This window comes from Nuphar pumila, chromosome 1, assembly GCF_984573655.1.
Source record: "Nuphar pumila chromosome 1, dmNupPumi1.hap1.1, whole genome shotgun sequence".
Lineage (NCBI taxonomy): Eukaryota > Viridiplantae > Streptophyta > Magnoliopsida > Nymphaeales > Nymphaeaceae > Nuphar > Nuphar pumila.
The window spans coordinates 13,068,093-13,086,901 of NC_143249.1; the positions used below are offsets into that span (position 1 = coordinate 13,068,093).

Sequence of the window (18,809 nt, forward strand, 5' to 3'; positions counted from 1 at the left end):
TCGCAGGTGGAGGGGGGGGGGGTGTTGCGGCGCTCGGGAAGAGGATTTAAAATCCTCTTCCTGAGTCGGGTTACTAAAACCCTAATGAAAAGGGGCCCGGGTCAGGTCCGGACCCGACCCGGCCCGGGTCCAATACAATAAATTTTTTTTTAAAAGAAACGTGGGTTTTACACATATTTCTGACCTCGCATCTTTAACCCTACTTGTACTGGAAATTACTCAGTTCACCCAGATCTATATTGGACTGAGCTTCATACGTCTTGGCCCAATTTGGATTGAAGTTTGACTCGTATTTGGGTCTGACCTATCTAGATCTAAACCTGCTCTGATCTTCATGGATCACCTAGATTCACTTTGATCCAGTCGGATCCAACCCAAATTTGGATTGCCTGTGTGTGAATCATGCAAGCGCTAACAGCTAATTGAGGTGCAGTGGGTCTTATCTCTTGTCACATAAGTGCGGGTGCTGGTACATCATACATGTAAACATAATAGAGTTGTTAAAAATAAAGGTGTGAGTGTTAGAAAGTGACTTTGAATACTTTAGGTTCGATAATGAACCCATACACATGCACATTAAGTGCGAATATACCCACTCAAGGGAACAACACAAGCACATCATGTGCTAATACATAAACCCATAAAAGGGGGAAATATGACATGAAGTCATAAGTTGAATATTATTGAAGAAATAAGAAGAAAAGGGTAAAAACCCTATACAATGGAGCATAAGCTCCTCAAAGGAGTAAGGAAATACAAGGGGGAGACCCCTATTTATAACACAAGATTGGAGCCACAAAGGGGGCTCCCAAAGGAGTCGTTGGGAGCCCCCAACGGTCACATTTGTGACCATTGGGGGCTCCCCAACGACTCTTTGGGGAGCCTCCCTAGGTGGCGCAAACCCAAAAAAAGGAGAAAAATAAAAAGGAAAAAATAAAATTAAATTACAAACATATTCTGAATGGAATATGCGTAAAACTGTGAAATGTCTAAACTACCCCTATGCCTATAAATAGAGAAATATATATTATATATATATAATTAGGATAATACATATGCATATATGAATATGTATTATCCTTTATATATATAAAATATATATAATATTACAAATGTTGAATGATACATTTTAACAGTGAGCATATGCGGCTGGATTGTCTGTGGCATATATGTGCCCAACCATTCACACACGCAATCACACAAAATATGCATACATACACACACATGATTATTCATAATTTGCATACATATAACGAATCTAGTGTTCCAAGAAAAAATGTAAGGAAAAAACAACACAAGTATATATAGAATATATTATACAATGAAGAATGTGGCAGCATTCAGAACCCCCCAGCATCAGCACCTAGAAGTGTCAGTCTTGACATGGGCATGTGATTATTCTATCTGATCAAATCCCATCTAACACCATCATGATTCTGAACCCACTTGACCGAGAGAGAGAGAGAGAGAGAGAGAGAGAGAGAGAGAGAGAGAGAGAGAGAGAGTTGGATATTAATCAGATTCAGATTTCAGAGTTGTAAAACTGTAAACCAAAGCGAAATCTGATTGTTACGTGGATGACTCTTCCACTACCACATCCAGATAAATGGTTTCAAATTGTCGGATATCTGAACAGTTCCAAACATTGTCATTCTAATTGTGCATATATTCTACGGGCTTGAGAATGTCCACAAATAAAGTTATGCCATCTTTTGCTACTGACTATTGATGGCATTTCTTTATGAGTGTGTCATGTTAACTATCAAACTTTTCTTTATGACATTGCATAGTCACACATGTTGTTCTTGGGAAATTCTCAGTGAGGGAATATCTCAGGATATTTTAGAAAAACTTGTTTTTCTCAGAAATATCTCAGGAAAATCCCGGCATATTATAAAATACATAAAAAGTAAAAAAATATTACAAGCTAATATGTAAAATCGAAACATTGTTTGATAAGTATCCAATGTATAGGTTGAGTTGGTAAAACGGTAGTGGAAATAAGTTTGATTAAAAAAGACTAAGAAAGAGTAGTCCTATATCAGCTAGGATGAGCAGAAAGAACCCTCTTCATGTCTATTTAAAGCACTGTTCCTCTCCCTTTCGTTTTGCATTGGAAATGTGTAACGTTGGCTGCTTCCTTTACTTTTTGCTTTGGACGCGATAATATTGCGAGATGTTAGAAATCACCGAGATTTTGAATATCTTGCAATATTCTCGGGATTAATACTTTTTATGAATTTATCGTGAAAATATCTCAAGATTTTGAAAATCTCGGCGATATTTGTGACTATGTGACAGTGGGCAGCCTTCTTTTTTCCTTGTGCCAGTTTGTTCTAGATTTGAAAGATGAGTTTTTTGTTTAATGAGTCTGACACTGTTCCTCTATTAACATATATTCATATCACTGTTGTCACTTTCAACCTTGTTGTTTATCGAATTTTTGGGTCATCTTTATGATACATATTATAGCATGAGAAGGTGATGTGGTATTGGAAATCCTTTTCACAAGTTGCATTTGACATATTGACTTTTGCTTGTGTAGAGTATCTCTTCAGCACAAGCAAAAAGGTTCACAAAGTATAGGGAGCGCAAAAGCCTTATTGAGAAGGATGTGGTGGGTGCTGCATAACTTTCCACGTGCATTTTTTATAAATAAAATAATTAACTAAATTTTGTATGCTGATTTTCGTTGTAGAAGTGCTAATTCATGTTTTTTGGTACCTTTTTCAGGTACGAACAGATAGATCAATCCCATTTTATGATGAAGATGATGGAGATGATAATCCTAATGTGTCCCTACTGAGGGATATCTTACTAACTTACTCATTCTATAATTTTGATCTTGGGTACTGTCAGGTAGTGAACATCTTTGCCGTAATCTTGATGAGAACCTTTGATGTGTTTCATCCTCTCTTTCAATCTTTGTTTCAAATAACTTTGGTCAAATCTCCTTTTCACTTCAAAGAAGAAAAGGTGCTCCTTGATATAATGTCCTCAGTTTCTTGTGCTTCATTGTTTGATGAGACTGGGTGTGGCAGTTTGTAGCCGTGATACATGGGAGTTGGTCCAGAACTAGAGACCAAACCAGTAACACTGAATACCCATCTAAGATGTCACATAATCACTAGTATTAGACAGTAGCCATCTACTCCTGTGAAACGTTGCACCACACACAGTTGCTTTCCATTCTTCGAATAGAACAAGGAACTCAAAGTTAGTAGATGTCCTGTAACTAGGGGTGTCAATGGGTCGGGTTTGGTTCGGACCCAGGTGGAACCAGACCCAGACCTGATTGAGGTACTGGTACCTGGTCCGAACCCAGGTCCAATTGGACCCATCATAATAGAAACCATACTCGAATCCTATAAGGATTACATGAACCAGAACCGGACCATACCTTGTAAAATAATATTTTTTATCCTATTTACATTGAAAAATTATCCCAATAACCTTTGGCGCATAGGTGCGGGTGTGGATGCGGGGAGGGTGTATATATATATATATATATATAATATAGATAAAAATGGACTTGATTAGGGTTAACTGAATCTACTTTTAGATAGAAATGAACCTCAGTGTGGTGGACTTCACCTAACACAAAGGAAGCTGTGTTCAAGTGTCGCACCCGCCTGGGTGCGACGCGGGTGCGGTGCCCTATTAGAAGAGTCCGTGTGACATAGCCAATAACTATAGTAAATCTCTAATTACCATTGTAAGCTAATACCCTATCTCATCTACATCCTAACTCTATTCTCAACTCACTTTCCCATTCAAACTTCTGAAAATTACCAAATATCAATTTACTAGATACTTTTCTAAAACTCGAATTCTATCAAAGAGGTCAACATTAGCTTTTGAATCTGATTTATTTTTTGCTGAAAGTTGAAGCTGTCTATCATTTTCTTAAGTTATGTGCTAAATGAAACATTTTAGGACAAGACCCTACAGCACTAAAGGTGAAAAATTCCTCTGTTCAAATTGAGACATTTGATGATGGTCCAAGATAAAATGGTGGTTATGGCAGTACCACACGAATGTGTGGTGAAGAATGACGAACTCAAGTTATTTAAGTTAGTAGAGCTTGCCCTTTTGCATCTAGTTTAATTTGTATTTCATTCACCAACCAGGCCAGCAAAAAAAATGAAATTTGAAGCATATCAATTAAATCTAATTAACATGCCCAAGTTCAAAGCTATCTCTACCAAACCTTCTGCAAGTGAACAAAGATAACCAAACAGCGCATAATGTTCTGTAGCACCTGGAAGTATCTCTAATTTTAGAGGTCATCGATCCCTAGCATCAATGCTCACATGGGATAATATTGCTTAAAAATGAAGTCATGCCAAGAAAAGCAGGAATTCCACAGCTCATGGTATCCCAATTAGTGAAAGTCACTAAACTAAGCGGTAATGTCCTAGCTGTGAGCAGAAACATGAAGGCCCAATCAGTTCCCTCTAGGTTTGACATTCGGTGTTAAGAATTCGAATAGTGGAAGTTAGTCTGCTTTAGAGTTGATTTTAGTCAATCCTCCCTTGGTTCTAGCACCATCACAGAATAATAAATTTCTTATTCTTGAAGAGAGGAAAACTCAGTTATGTATTTATTAGTGTAATCAATAAAATTTTTACATCTCACTTTGTAGAAGACCTGAAAAAGATAAATTATAAAAAAGTAAAGGCAAAATCGGACTACCACTGTACATCATGATTAAGGCATAAGAAGACTAAAAGTCCATTTTATATGCATATAACTTGGAAAAGTTGCACACTTTTAAACTGCCATGTTTGCAATGCCATTCTTTTTTCCTTGTGTTCAAGCAGGTCAAAATTTTGGCTGTCCAAAACATGTGATTCATACACTAATATGGAAAGGTATTTAAATCTGGTGTAAATGCAAACCTTCTCAAAATTCTTTTCTGTATATCTGTTTATAATTGCAGGGTATGAGTGATTTCTTGTCTCCAATACTGTTCGTTATGGAGGATGAGTCGGAATCTTTTTGGTGCTTTGTTGCATTGATGGAACGTGTTGGAGCAAATTTCAACCGTGATCAAAATGGAATGCATTCTCAACTTTTGGCGCTATCAAAGGTGGCATAATTACTTTGGAATCATGCAAAATTGTTTCTATATATTTCTTGCTTAAAATAGACTTCCACAGAACTTGAAGTTGATGCTAAGAATATTACTTATACAAACCCTGAGTTTACCAAGTGCCATTTTCTGTTGACATCTTGAGTTAGCATTTGTTCTTTCAGTGTTTATTCTCAATATATCTCTAAAGTTGAGTCAAAGACTTGGCTAATGACTAAGTTATAAGCTAGCTCATTTCTTTTGTCTTTTAAAGCTTGGATCAAATGTATCCCTTTTAGCCTGGTACCTTTGTCTTCCTTCCCTGAGAAACATTTTTATGATAATTATTTTGAGGGAAAACAATATCTGTATTTGCATCTATGCGATATAGCTTATATGCACATATGCACTAGTGGAAGTGAAGAAACCTATTTTGCGAGTGTCACAAAGTGTCATTCATTGCATAATAAGTATTCGGAACTCGTGTCAAACGTAAAATTGACATATGACACAAAATTAACCAAGTAATATGAAGTTCCAAGTGATGCATGAAGGCATTTAATCTTCCAATCCATTTCAAGTATGTGACGTAGCTTGGCCATTCACCTGTTTTCTAGAATTTAATGCCTTATTTCATATATTGGACCACCAAGTTATCTTTTGGCCTATGTCACAGGGACTCGGCCAACTGGGTGCCTCACCTGCGTCGACGCGGGTGCGGCACCCGGTGCGGTCAACCTGACCCTGGGTGCGTTGACCGCACCCAGGGTCATTTATGTCCAACTTTTCAACTTTATATATATATATATATATATATAGCCGCGCCCCCGCACCCAATTTTTTTGAAAGTGCCGCACCCCCGCACCCATGTGACAGCTTTTGGCAGATAAAGATGTTATTTTTTATTTCAGGAAGATCACTATTTGAATGTTTTGATTTGTAAACTGATGCTAAGTTCTGGAATTGGGAGTTTTGTTTAATGGGAAGTGGTCAGTTCTCACTTATACCTTGGCCGTCCTTTCATCTTTCTCCATAAATATTTCACGAAGAACAGAGTCTTGATTCTGCTGCAGAAACTAGTTTTGTCTCATGGAAAAAAGTTGTGGTGCTTTTGCTGCTGTTTTGAACACGTTGAATTACATGAAATAGATTTAATTAGTACAGATCCTTGGTCATACTATTAATCCAGTTTTCATTTTTTCTTCTGAATTTGGATTATTATCCATTGGCATCATAAGTTCATTTTTTTATTAGGCTGGTGGGTTCTGATCTTCTAATTTCATAACTTTGTTATTTCCGGAAAGTTGATACTCTTTTAATTTCTTCCTATAGTTGGTGGAAATTCTGGATGTACCTCTGCACAATTATTTAAAGCAGGCAGATTGCTTAAACTACTTCTTTTGTTTCCGCTGGATTCTAATACAATTTAAAAGGTGAGCTTCTTAAGAGCCTAAAATTGACAAAATGCTGGAGCATTCTCTTTTAAATCCTAGTTTTATATTCCTTTTTTCCATAACAATGGTAGTAGATGTTAACTGATCTGTTGTGGTATAGAGTTTTACAGAGTAAGAGTACATGCTCTATCCGTTCTTCTGCTTGAGACATTCTATTTTTCTTTTCTCATATTTCATAGGTGTCATGGAGATGCTAATGTGTGTGTGTGTGTGTGTGTGTGTGTATATATATATATACACACACACACACACATATATATATATAAAAAGCATGTCCTGGGGATTAAGTATACTAAAGTTTTGCTGTTCCTCAAATTTGATGTGATGTGCCAAGAGGAGTTGCTAAGCTCGTCTAAAACTATGTAGGCAACACCTGCATGCCAGGCTGCCAGCCCCTCGACACCTAAGTGATGCTGATGCCTAAATGCCACTTAAGAGAATCGTGCTCTAGATAAATGAGGTTTATGTTAAAATTTTTATCATGACAAAAAAATTGAAGATATGAATAAGAATACATGTCAGTCAACCCCAAAAATCCGAGTCAAAGCCATGGTCAAACTGGTCAACATGAATATGGACAGGCATGACTCTCTATTCTCTTGTCACATTCCCCATCAAGTTGGTTGAAATAATAGATCAATGCCAACTTATGATGTTGACACGTCTAATTTTATTAACTGCTTTTGTTCACATATGTTCCTGAATTCTGTTTCAGTGAAAGTAGCATTGCCCAGAAGAGGTTCTACTGTGCATTCTGGTTGGGTAAGCTAGGAACTAATTAGTAGTTTCACTTAAGCAGATGGGCTTAAGAGTCCACTTCTGCAACATACATTCATATTCTTGCTTATTGCCTAATCATTAACAGCCCCCCACCCAATGGTAGTATGGCTCAGGGGAAGCTCTGACTTGCATTCTCGTCGAATAACCTAGGAGTTTGGTAGTAGTTTCACTTAAGCAGATGGGCTTCAGGGTCCACTTTTGCAGTTTACACTTATATGTTTTTTTGTTGCCTAATCATTCACCTAATGAGAAGTGAATCTGTTTTTGGCATCTCCACTTTTCATCTCATGATATTTTGTAATCTTTTATTCTCCTATAATCTTCTTCTGTAGTCTGAAGATTATAATCTATTGAATGCTCTTTGATTACATATGGTGCATTATCCTGTGGAAGACCACTATTTCTTATTCAAATGGAAACATGTGCAATGCGACTTCCCATACCACATGCTTGTCAACATGGAACCAACGAAACATGTGCAACGTGAATTCCCATACTGGTATTCATGACCCCTCTACATGCTTCTCAACAAAAAAATGATGTGAAGCAGTCATTTTATATATATATATATATATATATATATATATATATATATATATATATATATATATATATATATATATATATATATATATATATATATATATATTTGTCAGGATGCAGGTGTTATCAGTGATATCATTCTGATATGTTTCTCATCCTTGGAATACCTCCAGATCTGTAGTTTATAGGTTTTATTCTTGTTTGTTTCACCTATGTCATTACTGAGCCCATAGGTCCTGTAATGCCTTTATTTCTTTATCCATGGATCTAATTTTCTTTTTTCAATTTGTCACACCAGGGAATTTGAGTATGATCAGACAATGCGATTGTGGGAGGTCTTATGGACATATTACTTGTCTGAGCACTTCCACTTGTATATATGTGTTGCCATACTTAAAAGATACCGTAAGAAAATCATGGATGAGCAGATGGATTTTGACACGCTCTTAAAGTTCATCAATGAACTTAGTTGCCATATTGACCTGGAGGGGACTCTTAGGGATGCAGAAGCTCTGTGCATCTGCGCTGGTGAAAGGGGTGCTAATTGTATTCCCCCTGGAACACCGCCTTCTATGCCTATTGAAAGTGGCATATATCCACAGTGCTGATGGATGTAACAATCTATGCACTTTCATGTAATTTTTTTTTTATTTTTTGTATTTTTTTGTCATTCATGGATTGTAAGTAAGCTTTTATGCAAACATTTTAGATGTATATTTTCCCGTTGCCGACTTATATCTGATAATAAGAACCACATGCTTTTCCAGTCACTGAAATTTGTCTCCAGTATGGTTGTCACTTTTATAAAACCTTTATTTTCAGAGAGAGAAAGAGATGCATGAATTGGACATGTATCTTGAATGTGTATGAAATAAGGTATGAGAATGAAGGACATGAAAGATGAGGATTCATTGTAAATTAAGGCATTTTTACTATGTCTTTATTCGGATGGTATAGATTGATGCTAATAAAAGGACTGAACAAATTCTATTGGTGTGGTATTAAACAACCCGTCTCTCTCTCTCATGCATGCGGTGTTATTAAAAGGGGTGAATTCTCGTTAGAACTGTCCCGGTCTCAAATGGTTGACCTGATCCACATTTGGGTTTATGTATCAGCCAGTTCACAGGTGAGTCTCGTTTGCCGAGTTACCTATGAAATTGGTCTCATATCTCACAAAAAGGACGCAGTTTGATGCAGGTCAGAGTCACCGACTGGCTACTTTTGATGCCGCTGCCTACCGCTTGCCTCTAACCTCATCTGTTCATTATTTACCTTAACTTACAAAAACCATGCGGTTTCCACATTGGTCTGCATTTTGAAGACTTTTAGATTGATTCTCCCGCAGGATATCTGAAATAATACTCTACAAACAGATTTTTAAGTATTTAATCAAATTTGACTTTTTATATCACCTTTTGAATTGTGGCCTGTGTTGCTTCAGCTGTTGGTAGGGATGACCATCTGGCGGTTCAGACTCGGGCGGCATTTTGCAGCTGAGGACCAAATCAAGATGGGCTGGGTCCTGTCTGAATAGATAACCAGGCCCTAATCAGGCCAAGCACCTGTGTAATTTACACAGGGCCTGACAGGCCTGGTCCCAGCCCAGCCTGAGCCCGTGTAGAACTGAGTCAGACTGGGCTTGAGCCAAAACATGGGTTGGGCCCTAATCGAGCTGGCCTGATGGCCACCCCTACCTGTCAATACCTTTTAAAATGGGTAAGCTAACAAATCAATACCCTTTTTAAAATAAGTAGATAACTATTACTTACTCTTTTCAAAAGGGTAAGCACAATAAGAAAGCACTCTTTGTTAACGAGAAAAAAAAAATCTATACATTATTGGTTTTTTCTTCCTCTTTACCAACAACAATAGTAGCTCATTAACCTTTTGGGTTAAGGAACAACTCAATCAACAACTCTAACAGCATCCGAGTCCACGTAGGGACGAGGGCATTGCTCCCTCTATCTCACCACCTCTGTATGGAGTTAGGTTTTTCGGTTTTCATAATCTAAGGTATCGTTGAGTCAAGGATCACACCTCGCTCCCGTTGTGAGGGTCAAAATGTGACAATGATAGTGTGAAGCACCATTGAGTGAAAAATGCATTAGGCGTAGTAGCGGGTGGTATGCATTGGGCTATCAGTGACGTGCGGTGGTAGCATGGCATGCGATTGACAACAATATCAGTGTCAGTATGATAGTATGTGGCGCAACATATATGGTGCACTGTGTTGGTTGGATGAAGTACCTCTCAATTTGGGATAAAGAGTATCTAATGCGTAGTGTTTGGTATGCGTGAGGGTGCATGTGATTTAGGGTTAATTTTCTCATAGATCACATTAAGTGGTTCCAATCGTGCATGGTGGCATGGGGTTGAGCAAGTGCTTAAGCGTTGGTGAGTGATATGGGTAGCATTGTTGACTAAGACATAAAGCTATCAATTGATTGGGGTTCGACAATGACCTTTCCTAGTTGTGAAGTACTTGCAAATCTCTTGGGTGATGCTTTCAGGATGTCATATCGCTGCCTTGGTGGGCACACTGTTACTATTAGATTGGTTGTTGGTTCGAAAGGGCATGAGTGTTGTCCAATCTTCGGCACTTGAATGATATATGCTTCCACACATTCGTGAAGAGTATTGTGGTGTCATGCATAGGGTGGTGCGTAGAGCCGTGACTTGGGTTAAGTCATTGCGTATTAGCTGGTGCGTACGATCAAACATCTGTCGAAGCAGTTGTGTATGTATGGGGGTGATGACAATGTCAATGATCATTTTAGCAGTCACACATAGGGTGATGTGCGAGGCCTAGAGTCGTTAGGCTGGCCAGGTTGGGTTCACTTGGCACTGTACGAGCTCGCAAAGAATTAGCTCGTGACAACTGATATTAGAGCAAAATGATTCATGGTGACACTGTTGATGTTTGAGTAGCATATTGTGTACTCTCATGTGATAAGGCGTGTTGAGGTATGTAGTGTTTACGAAATCTGTAGTGGTGAAGTGAAGGTTGTTTCTGGTCCAGGTTTGGTTTCAGAATTACTGGCTTATTGGTTGTTGTCGATGGTTGAGTAATTATACTGGATGCTTGTGTGGTGTGCATGAAGGGGTCCTTGCGAAGTTTGCGGTGTGAAAATTTGATGGCTGGTTTAATATCAGAAGTAAAAGGACTCATATCATCGATTGTGCTTGGGATCAACACTTTGCTTGGGGGCTTGACATCATGCGTTGGGCCATGAACATATCATTGAGGTGTGAATGTTATGGTGCCAAAAGAGTTGCAGAGCGATCAACTCTTGTGTTAGAGACTAGCACTTTTTGACATGCAATAGAGTGCCTGAGCCTAAGGAGAGCCTTTATTGGAGTTCAACTGTTGGGCAGAGCAAACCGAAGTCGAGGCTAAGAAAAATTGGCAAAAGATGCGAGACTCCTCCTCTACGTGGTTCAGACTTTGACGAGATGTCAAAGAGATGGGTGGTGGAGAGCATTATAGACTAGCTTTGTAGCATAACTGAGCATGCACGCAGTATGGGACACAATGTCATTTGGGCACATGCAAGCATGGTATAGGATGTGTTTGTGGCATGCACAAATTGCATAGTTAGGGAAGCAACAAAGAGGTGATAAAAAGCACCACCCACAAAGGAAAGACTTTTGGTTGTCAACCACGACAAAAGAGTAAGGGCTTGTGCATGGGTTTGATAGCAACATGAGTGCAGAAGTGTCAAGATCCTAGCAAGGCAGATGAGGTGCATAATGTGACAATATGCAAGGTTGGTGGACAATGACTCCATTGGGGATAGGGCACCCACTCAACTCAATTTTTTTCTCAAAACACAATGGGAGTAAGAGACATGCATCGGTTTTGTTAGATGAAAAGCCCTTAGGTTCGAGGCTTGGGACATCACTGGGCCGCAAGAGAGTGATGGACCGTTGTCGAAGTGACTTGAGGTGCATCGTGGTATGAGATACAACATGTTGGGTGTTGTGACAATGTCGAGGTAAGGCCAGGAGAATGTGCCATAGGATGGAAGTCCAAGTGCCTGGAAGCAACATTGGTTGATATTTTCATGGGCGCGAAGCACGCCCAAGGGTTTGAGTGCCTGAAGTTTTGAGGATGGTCGCATGTTTTAGTAAGAAAATTATTCTTTGTTGGAAAGTATCTTGGAAAGATGGGCAATTTGATAGAAAAGCACACTGAAAGACACAACGTGTTGACAAATCTTCGATGAGGGGATCATGCTAGTGAGGATGTTGGTAGAGTGCCTTGGGGCAAGGAGGCCTTTGGTGTTGGGGATAACATGAGGTGAATGCTCGGCTATCGCTCGTAGTGTTGAGGACAACAAGAAGCAAATTCTTTAACTTTCACTCATGTTGGAGGGTTGTGCAAAATAGATTCCTTGGTTGTCGCTCAGTTGATGACTCTCAGGGAAAACCAGACACCCTGAGAGGTGACATGTAGGCATGTCCCGTGTTGGAGATCCTTGTCGAATGGAATTGATGGAACTTGAAGTAATCGAGACAAGTGAAAGGTCGATGAGGTTTTACAAGGAAAGTTGATGGTAGAACCCCTCAAAATTGACTTCTTGTTGCGACCATCAATGTGTGAGCCATGTGCGTTGAGTGTTGGAGTTAGGGCGAAGTGGACGCCCAAAGTTGGAAATATGTTGGTCATGCACAAAGGAAGTGTATGTACAAGAAAGGCGCCATTGTTAAAGTTGGATCTTTTGGAGAAAGGGCTTCAAGTTGGAGAGGGGTGAGGTGAAATGAGACCAAAGAGATATGTGTGAAGGGAAACTGAGAATTTGAGTGAAGACCATGTTCCTACTAGCGCCAACTTCGACTAAGATGTTGAAGAGTTGGGTGAGGGAGACTGTTATAGACTAACCTCGTAGGCGTTGTTGGGCACGCAGGTGAAAGAGGGCACCTGGTGTTTGAGGTCGATGTGTATGCATAGTCTCGGTGAGAACAAACGTTGTCGTGTGTAGTGGGTGTTTTGAGGCAACATCGCTGACACAACTAATCATGCGGGTGATAGAGGGCCCTTGACGTTCAAGTAGACAAGCATGTTTGGCATTAGATGTGTGTGAACTGTCCGGAGTTACAAGGGTCAGGATGTGGCAAGGGTAGTGTGAAATACAATTTAATGAAAAATGCATCAGGCATAGTAGGAAGCGGTATGCGTTGGGCTATCAGTGACGTGTGGTGGTAGCATGGCATTTGATGGGCAACAATATTAACATGGTGTATTGTTCTGCATTGTGTTGGGTGAATGGATTGGAGGGTGCCTTTGGAGATTGGATGGAGTACCTCTCAGGATAATAGTATCTTATGCATAACGTTTGGTACACACAGGGGTTCTTGTGGGTTAAGGCTAATTTCTATGGCGATCACATTAGGTGGCCTTAAACCATTCATAATGGCACTGGGCTTGGCAAGTGAGTGCCTAGGCGTCTATGTGTGATCTAGGTAGTGTTGCTCACTAAGACATAAAGCAATCAACTGGTTAGGAGTTGGCAATGACATTTTTCCAATAGTGAAGTACCAGCAGGTCTCTTGGGTGAGGCTTTCAAGAGGTTGCATTGCTGCCTTGTGGCACAATGGATTGGTTGTTGGTTGGGAGGGGTGTGAGTGTTGCCCCCTCTTCAGCATTCTAATGATAATTGCTTCTTAAAGAGTACTGTGGTGCCATGCATAGGGTGGTGTATGGCTTGGACTAGGTCACTATGCATGAGGTGGTGCGTAGGGCTAAATATCTTTCTAGGCAGCTGTGTATGAGGTGATATGCAGTGCCAATAATCATTTTGACAGACCCACATTGGGTGATGTGCAGGACCTAGGGCCGTTAAGCTAGCCCGGTTGCGTTTGCCTAGCGCCACGGAGAATTAGCCCGTGACACGGATGCTGCTATTCGAAGATCTGGTTTGAGATAACAACTATTAGACTTTGGTGTGGAGGATTGCCCTAAGCAATAGCCAAATTTGATAGAACTGTACCATGTTTAAAGGAGAGGCTTTGGCTGGAACTAGCAAGGCTACTAGGAGGCTGCATTGGGCGATGGACAAGGGTTTAATGCTTTTGTTAATAGTTCTTTATTCCGTGCACTATAATTTTTTTTCATTTATAGCCCGAAGAAACTGCACCCAACATGAAGACCTGGTCATGCTAGCTCAGCCTGCCATACCTATGATCGTTGTGCTGGCGGTGTAAAATTCTAAGGCTAAGACCCCTGCCCCAGGGGCCTATGCTGGCCATTGGCTTGCCTAGAGGGGCAACACCCATGAGAATGGAACCTTGACTGCCCGTGTAGCAGCCAGGGACCACTATAATTAGGATTGAACCACATATAATCGAGTGGCCAATAGCTGTTCACTCTTTAACTAAAGCAATCTTGTCTTACAGCTAGCGTCTGCCAATAAAATTGCCTTTGAATGATAATCTGGCATTTTTCTGAAGCTGATCCAGTGAAAAGGAAAACAATAATGTTAGGAGACAGCAAATACGAAGCTCATGTGATTGTAAAAAAATGCCAATGATGATAGAATGATTAAAGTTCTTTAGGTGTTGATTTTTTGCTTTCCTGAAAGAGATTTTTGCTTTTGTTGTAGTGGGTTTGAGCTCCATCAAGTATGGCTCCTGCCACTGTTCTCTAGAACAATGTCTTGTGTAGTAGAAGATTCTTATTTTAAAATATTAAACCTCTATATGGGAGCCTTAAATTGGAAGGTGTGTTGTGGTGAGGGAAGATCAGGTGCAAAGTGATTGCACATTTTTGGTGTGCTGCTGAACCTGATCACCTCCATCTGCTGGGGCCCACAGCTGACAGGCTGTATCCCAAACATCAAGGGTGTGATCAGGTGCAGCAGCACACTAAAAGTGTGCAATCACATTGCACCTGATCCTCCATCGTGGTTGTTTACTCCAGTGCTGTTCTCTGCTGTTTGGGAGCAGCAGTATTGCCAAAACACTGCATTATTAATGGAGTTCAGCGCCACATTTCAACACCATTCACACGAGGATATTTTTGGCAACTCCATCCTAAACACCCCATTTTGGCAACACATGCCATCCCAAACACAGCTAATTTTCAATACGTGCCTTTCCAGTATGTAACACTGAAAACCTTTGGACAGGAACAGAACTCCTTATGACCATGTTTGTGGCTCACTTGAAGCAGGTCTGAGTAGGGTCTACTTGTACAGGTCTCCTATTTTACAAGTTCAATAATCTAATGCCAAGTTTGTCCATCGGTAGTGCTCCTTGTCGTGCTCAAAACCAAGAATTATTGTCAATAATTAACTGCACTGAAACCCACTAGGGCTGTGTACATCTGGCTAAGTGGGAGGAGCAGATCCAGTGATCGTGATCGAGTACTTCACAAAGTACTCAGGCCACACAAAACACAGAAAATTGCTGTTCGTGTAGCGGTTTTCCGTGTTTTGTATTTTACACAAAATCGCTGCACGCATAGTGATTTTTTGTGTTTTGTGTTTTACAACGTACTCGGGCCGCACAAAATACTGAAAATCACCGTGCGTGTAGCAATTTTCTGTGTTTTGTGTTTTACACAGAAAATCGCTGCACGCATAGAGATTTTCTGTGTTTTGTGTGTTCCGAGTACTTTGTAAAGTGGCCCGATCATCTAACCACACCTAGGGTTGGTTTAAGGCATTCTAAGTTGAAAGGCAAGTTCAACGTTTGGGGCATTCATTCCCCACGGTGCAAATTTTCTGAATTCTAATAGGAAATGAGTTCTGTGATTTTGTAGTTTGGTGGAACTCAAGTACACTGCCCATGGATTAACAGAGGCGCTTATCCTTATGGAACTCGTTTCCACTGAAAACAAACACAGGATTTGGGTGAAACTTCTTTCTTGTGTTTTTTTATCAGGGAGAAAAAAAGAAAAAAAAAAGAGAGAAAGAAAGTGACATTTACTTTAGAAGAGTTGAGAATTCTCAAAATGGTCATCTACATGTAAATGGCATCTAAACTCCCAAGTCAGTCAAGCAATCTGCCTTTGAGAAAGAGGTTTATTTATTCTTACACAAACACTGCCTTAGGCTTTGGCTTAATGAAGACCAACTCCCTGATCCACATGCAAACAAAAAATTACAAGACCACGTAGCTCTATTCAGACGATCAGCTATTGCATTTCTATAACAGCAGTAGCGTCACTGGACTCTGCGGCTACAACTCCAGAAAAAAACACCAGCATATAAAAACAAAGAAAAATAATGAGATCTCAGCCACTTTATGTCGTCATGAAAACATGTCGTCATTAACATCATGAAAGAAGTTATGGTTATACTGTGTGAAATCCCAAGGCATATATTCCATGCCGTACCCAAAGGACTCCAACAAATCCATGGAATCTAGGGATGGCATGTATGGCCCTTCAAGAAACACTGCATCACATTCCACGTATTCAGACCACTCATTGTCCTTATCATCACTGTTATTATTGTTCACTGTATTCTCATTCTCATTGTTGTCATTGTTATTATTGCTAAATGTGGGGTTGAGGTCACCATTCAAGACATCTTCCTTGACCTCTTTTATGTATAATGGATCTTGTACGAACATTGGTGCTGGGCTAGACTCCTTGACTGCCTTTTGCCTCTTGCTATTGGCTTGGTGGGTTCGAACAGAGGGCCAAGTAGGCTTTGAAGAGGAGCCCCTTCTTCCTAACTTCTTGCTCAAACGAGTGTTCCAGTGGTTCTTGACATCATTATCAGTCCGTCCAGGAAGTCGACCGGCAATCAATGACCACCTTACAATTCACATGTGAAAGAGACAACATTACAAAGAAAACACAATGACATATGGTTTTAGGCTGCCAGAAAGGCGACCATAGGTATGGCAGGTTAAGACCAGAACAGCCTGGTCTCTGTTTCCAGATGTGGTTTCTTTGTGTAATAAATTACTAGAAAAAGAAGTATATTGAATGTCACCAAGTTGACGGGGGGGTGTCACAAGTCAGAAACCCACAGGTGGTGTCTCTTGCCGCAAGGTTGAAGCTGGGTAAACTCTCCAGTTGGCAAGGGGGCCTCAAGGGTTTTACCATCCAGAGGCCAACCAATGTACGGTCAGTGATGGGGGGTGGGGTTTCCCTTGGACTATCTAAAAAAAAGTAGTATAGAAAGGAGAAAGTGACTTAATTGGTTTACCTGTTTCCTAGCAGCTTATGCAATCTGATGATGAGGTCTTCTTCCTCCTCAGACATTCCACCATGCTTCAGATTGGGCCTCAGGTGATTCATCCATCTTAACCTGCAGCTCTTTCCTCCTCTTAAGAGTCCTGCAGGGTTGCTATTTACAATGTCATACCCACAAGGCATTTATATAACAATGAACCGTGCTATAGTGCTATTATCATGAAGCAAAATAGAGAGAGGGTTCCAAATCTAAATTAGCAGTACCTACTCATTAGCTGAAATGTTAGCTCATTTTTACCTATAATCTTGGTTGGTCTGGCGAGACTGCTACAGTTGAGATCTGACTTTAGACTTATATCTAAGCCGTTAAACATTGTACTTATCGCACCCACTAAATAAATGAGCATTACATGATAAGTTATCATTGCAAAATACACACACGCACACACGTGCGTGCACGGACATAGGCATCATTTGTAGTTTTGCGTGCTTGTGAATGAGCATCAAACAGGAGATGAAGGCCTTAACCTGGATTTACAAAAGCATGGTGCTAGAATGTGATTCTTCAAAACAGAGGTGAGTGAGTGACTAATGGGTGACTAGAGGTTCAGGTGTTTCAGTAAATGAAACACTTATCAAGTCTATCTAGCTAATTGCTACTGCAAAAATAACTTGATCTAAGACAAAGTCTGTTGCCAAACCAGTATAGGCTACCAGAGGCTTGGTTAATTTACAGGGTAGGACTAAAACACAAAGTGTGAGTTCCTCGGAACTCAGATCTGGTGTTAGGACTCGGTTCATGGGGACTTGGGCTCAAGCATCCACAGGCTCAAAGACTAGTTACTCAACTTCTGCATAGTGTTTTGAGTCATGGAAATACACCTGATCTCTTGGAGACGGTAGCCCACTTCCCTTCACCATGGGTTTCAACATACTTTGTTAGAAGCCTATCTTCTTCAGCTTTCCATGGCCCTCTGTTGAGCTCTCTCTTGGACTTCTCTCTCTTTTCCTCTTCCACCATATCTGCACCCAATATGTAACACCGCCACCTATTGCGAAGGGAATTTTAAATGAATGACCACAATCACAAGAAGGGCCAGGAAGGACTTTATATATAGTTTGGCCCTCAAGACAATCTAAATCCAAACTTTAAAAATTTATTCTTTTCTCATCACTCAAGGTCCATACACTACTCACGTTTTTTGGGAAAACCAGTCATTACTTTTTTGAATTGCATTCTCAGTTGTTTGGGACCCAGAATTCCTGAGCCAGACTCCTTGAAGTTCGTGCATATGCCACCACCATCTCACCAGCTAATCAAAATAGTGCCCCCTTAGCCTCACCTTACCTCTCATTCTATTATTGAAATGTGATATGCCACTGTCTGCTGGTACCACTGTTGGCACAGAAAGTAATGTTTAATATATTATGGCTCTTATGATTAGTATATCGATTGCATCAAGCGTCCTGTTTTGTTAAAACCTTGCTGACACTATAATGGTCCAATCAATGTTCTGGCATATAAGGTCCGTATGACAGAACTGCCCGTTCGTGGTATGTTTTGAGGGTAGTGAAAAAGGATACTAGACGTTAGGATAGGTTCTAGTATCCTTGGGTGTGCTATATAAGGAGTCAATAAGGGCTTCTTGGAGTTGGGCTTGTATGCACACTAGGAGTAAAATGTTTTACAGCCTACAGCTTTGACGATTTTTTTTATGACTTGGAACCCTGGTCGAAGTAAGGAAAACCCCAGGCGGGGCTGCATGACCACCCTGCCTTACGCGATCCACCTACAGACACACCTGTG

General features: G+C 40.3%; 2 protein-coding genes across 2 annotated transcripts in view; one reads left to right on the forward strand and one right to left on the reverse strand.

The window, feature by feature from the left end:
- Positions 1–8,621, forward strand: part of LOC149848007 (RabGAP/TBC domain-containing protein) — a 94,938-nt gene extending 86,317 nt beyond the window's left edge. Inside the window, exons 11-15 of the mRNA XM_090013621.1 lie at positions 2,546–2,617; positions 2,734–2,859; positions 4,943–5,092; positions 6,407–6,507; positions 8,150–8,621. Coding sequence (XP_089869747.1) covers positions 2,546–2,617; positions 2,734–2,859; positions 4,943–5,092; positions 6,407–6,507; positions 8,150–8,459 — 759 coding nt within the window. The 3' untranslated portion in view covers positions 8,460–8,621. The remainder of the gene's footprint in view (positions 1–2,545; positions 2,618–2,733; positions 2,860–4,942; positions 5,093–6,406; positions 6,508–8,149) is intronic.
- A 7,486-nt stretch (positions 8,622–16,107) lies between these two features.
- On the reverse strand, positions 16,108–18,023 carry MYB82 (myb domain protein 82). The gene is made up of 3 exons (XM_090010120.1): positions 17,885–18,023; positions 17,016–17,145; positions 16,108–16,618 (listed from the first exon to the last, which is right to left on the reverse strand). The coding sequence occupies exons 1-3, from the start codon at positions 18,021–18,023 to the stop codon at positions 16,108–16,110; spliced, it is 780 nt and encodes a 259-aa protein (XP_089866246.1).
- Between the last annotated feature and the right edge of the window lie 786 nt (positions 18,024–18,809).

Excerpts from the sequence above, each read along its gene's own strand:
- MYB82 (XM_090010120.1), bottom strand. The coding sequence starts at position 18,023 with ATGGTGGAAGAGGAAAAGAGAGAGAAGTCCAAGAGAGAGCTCAACAGA. Across the intron at positions 17,146-17,884 it reads TACCGTCTCCAAGAGATCAG|GACTCTTAAGAGGAGGAAAG; the intron begins GTGTATTTCCAT and ends GCAACCCTGCAG. Across the intron at positions 16,619-17,015 it reads CATAAGCTGCTAGGAAACAG|GTGGTCATTGATTGCCGGTC; the intron begins GTAAACCAATTA and ends GTGAATTGTAAG.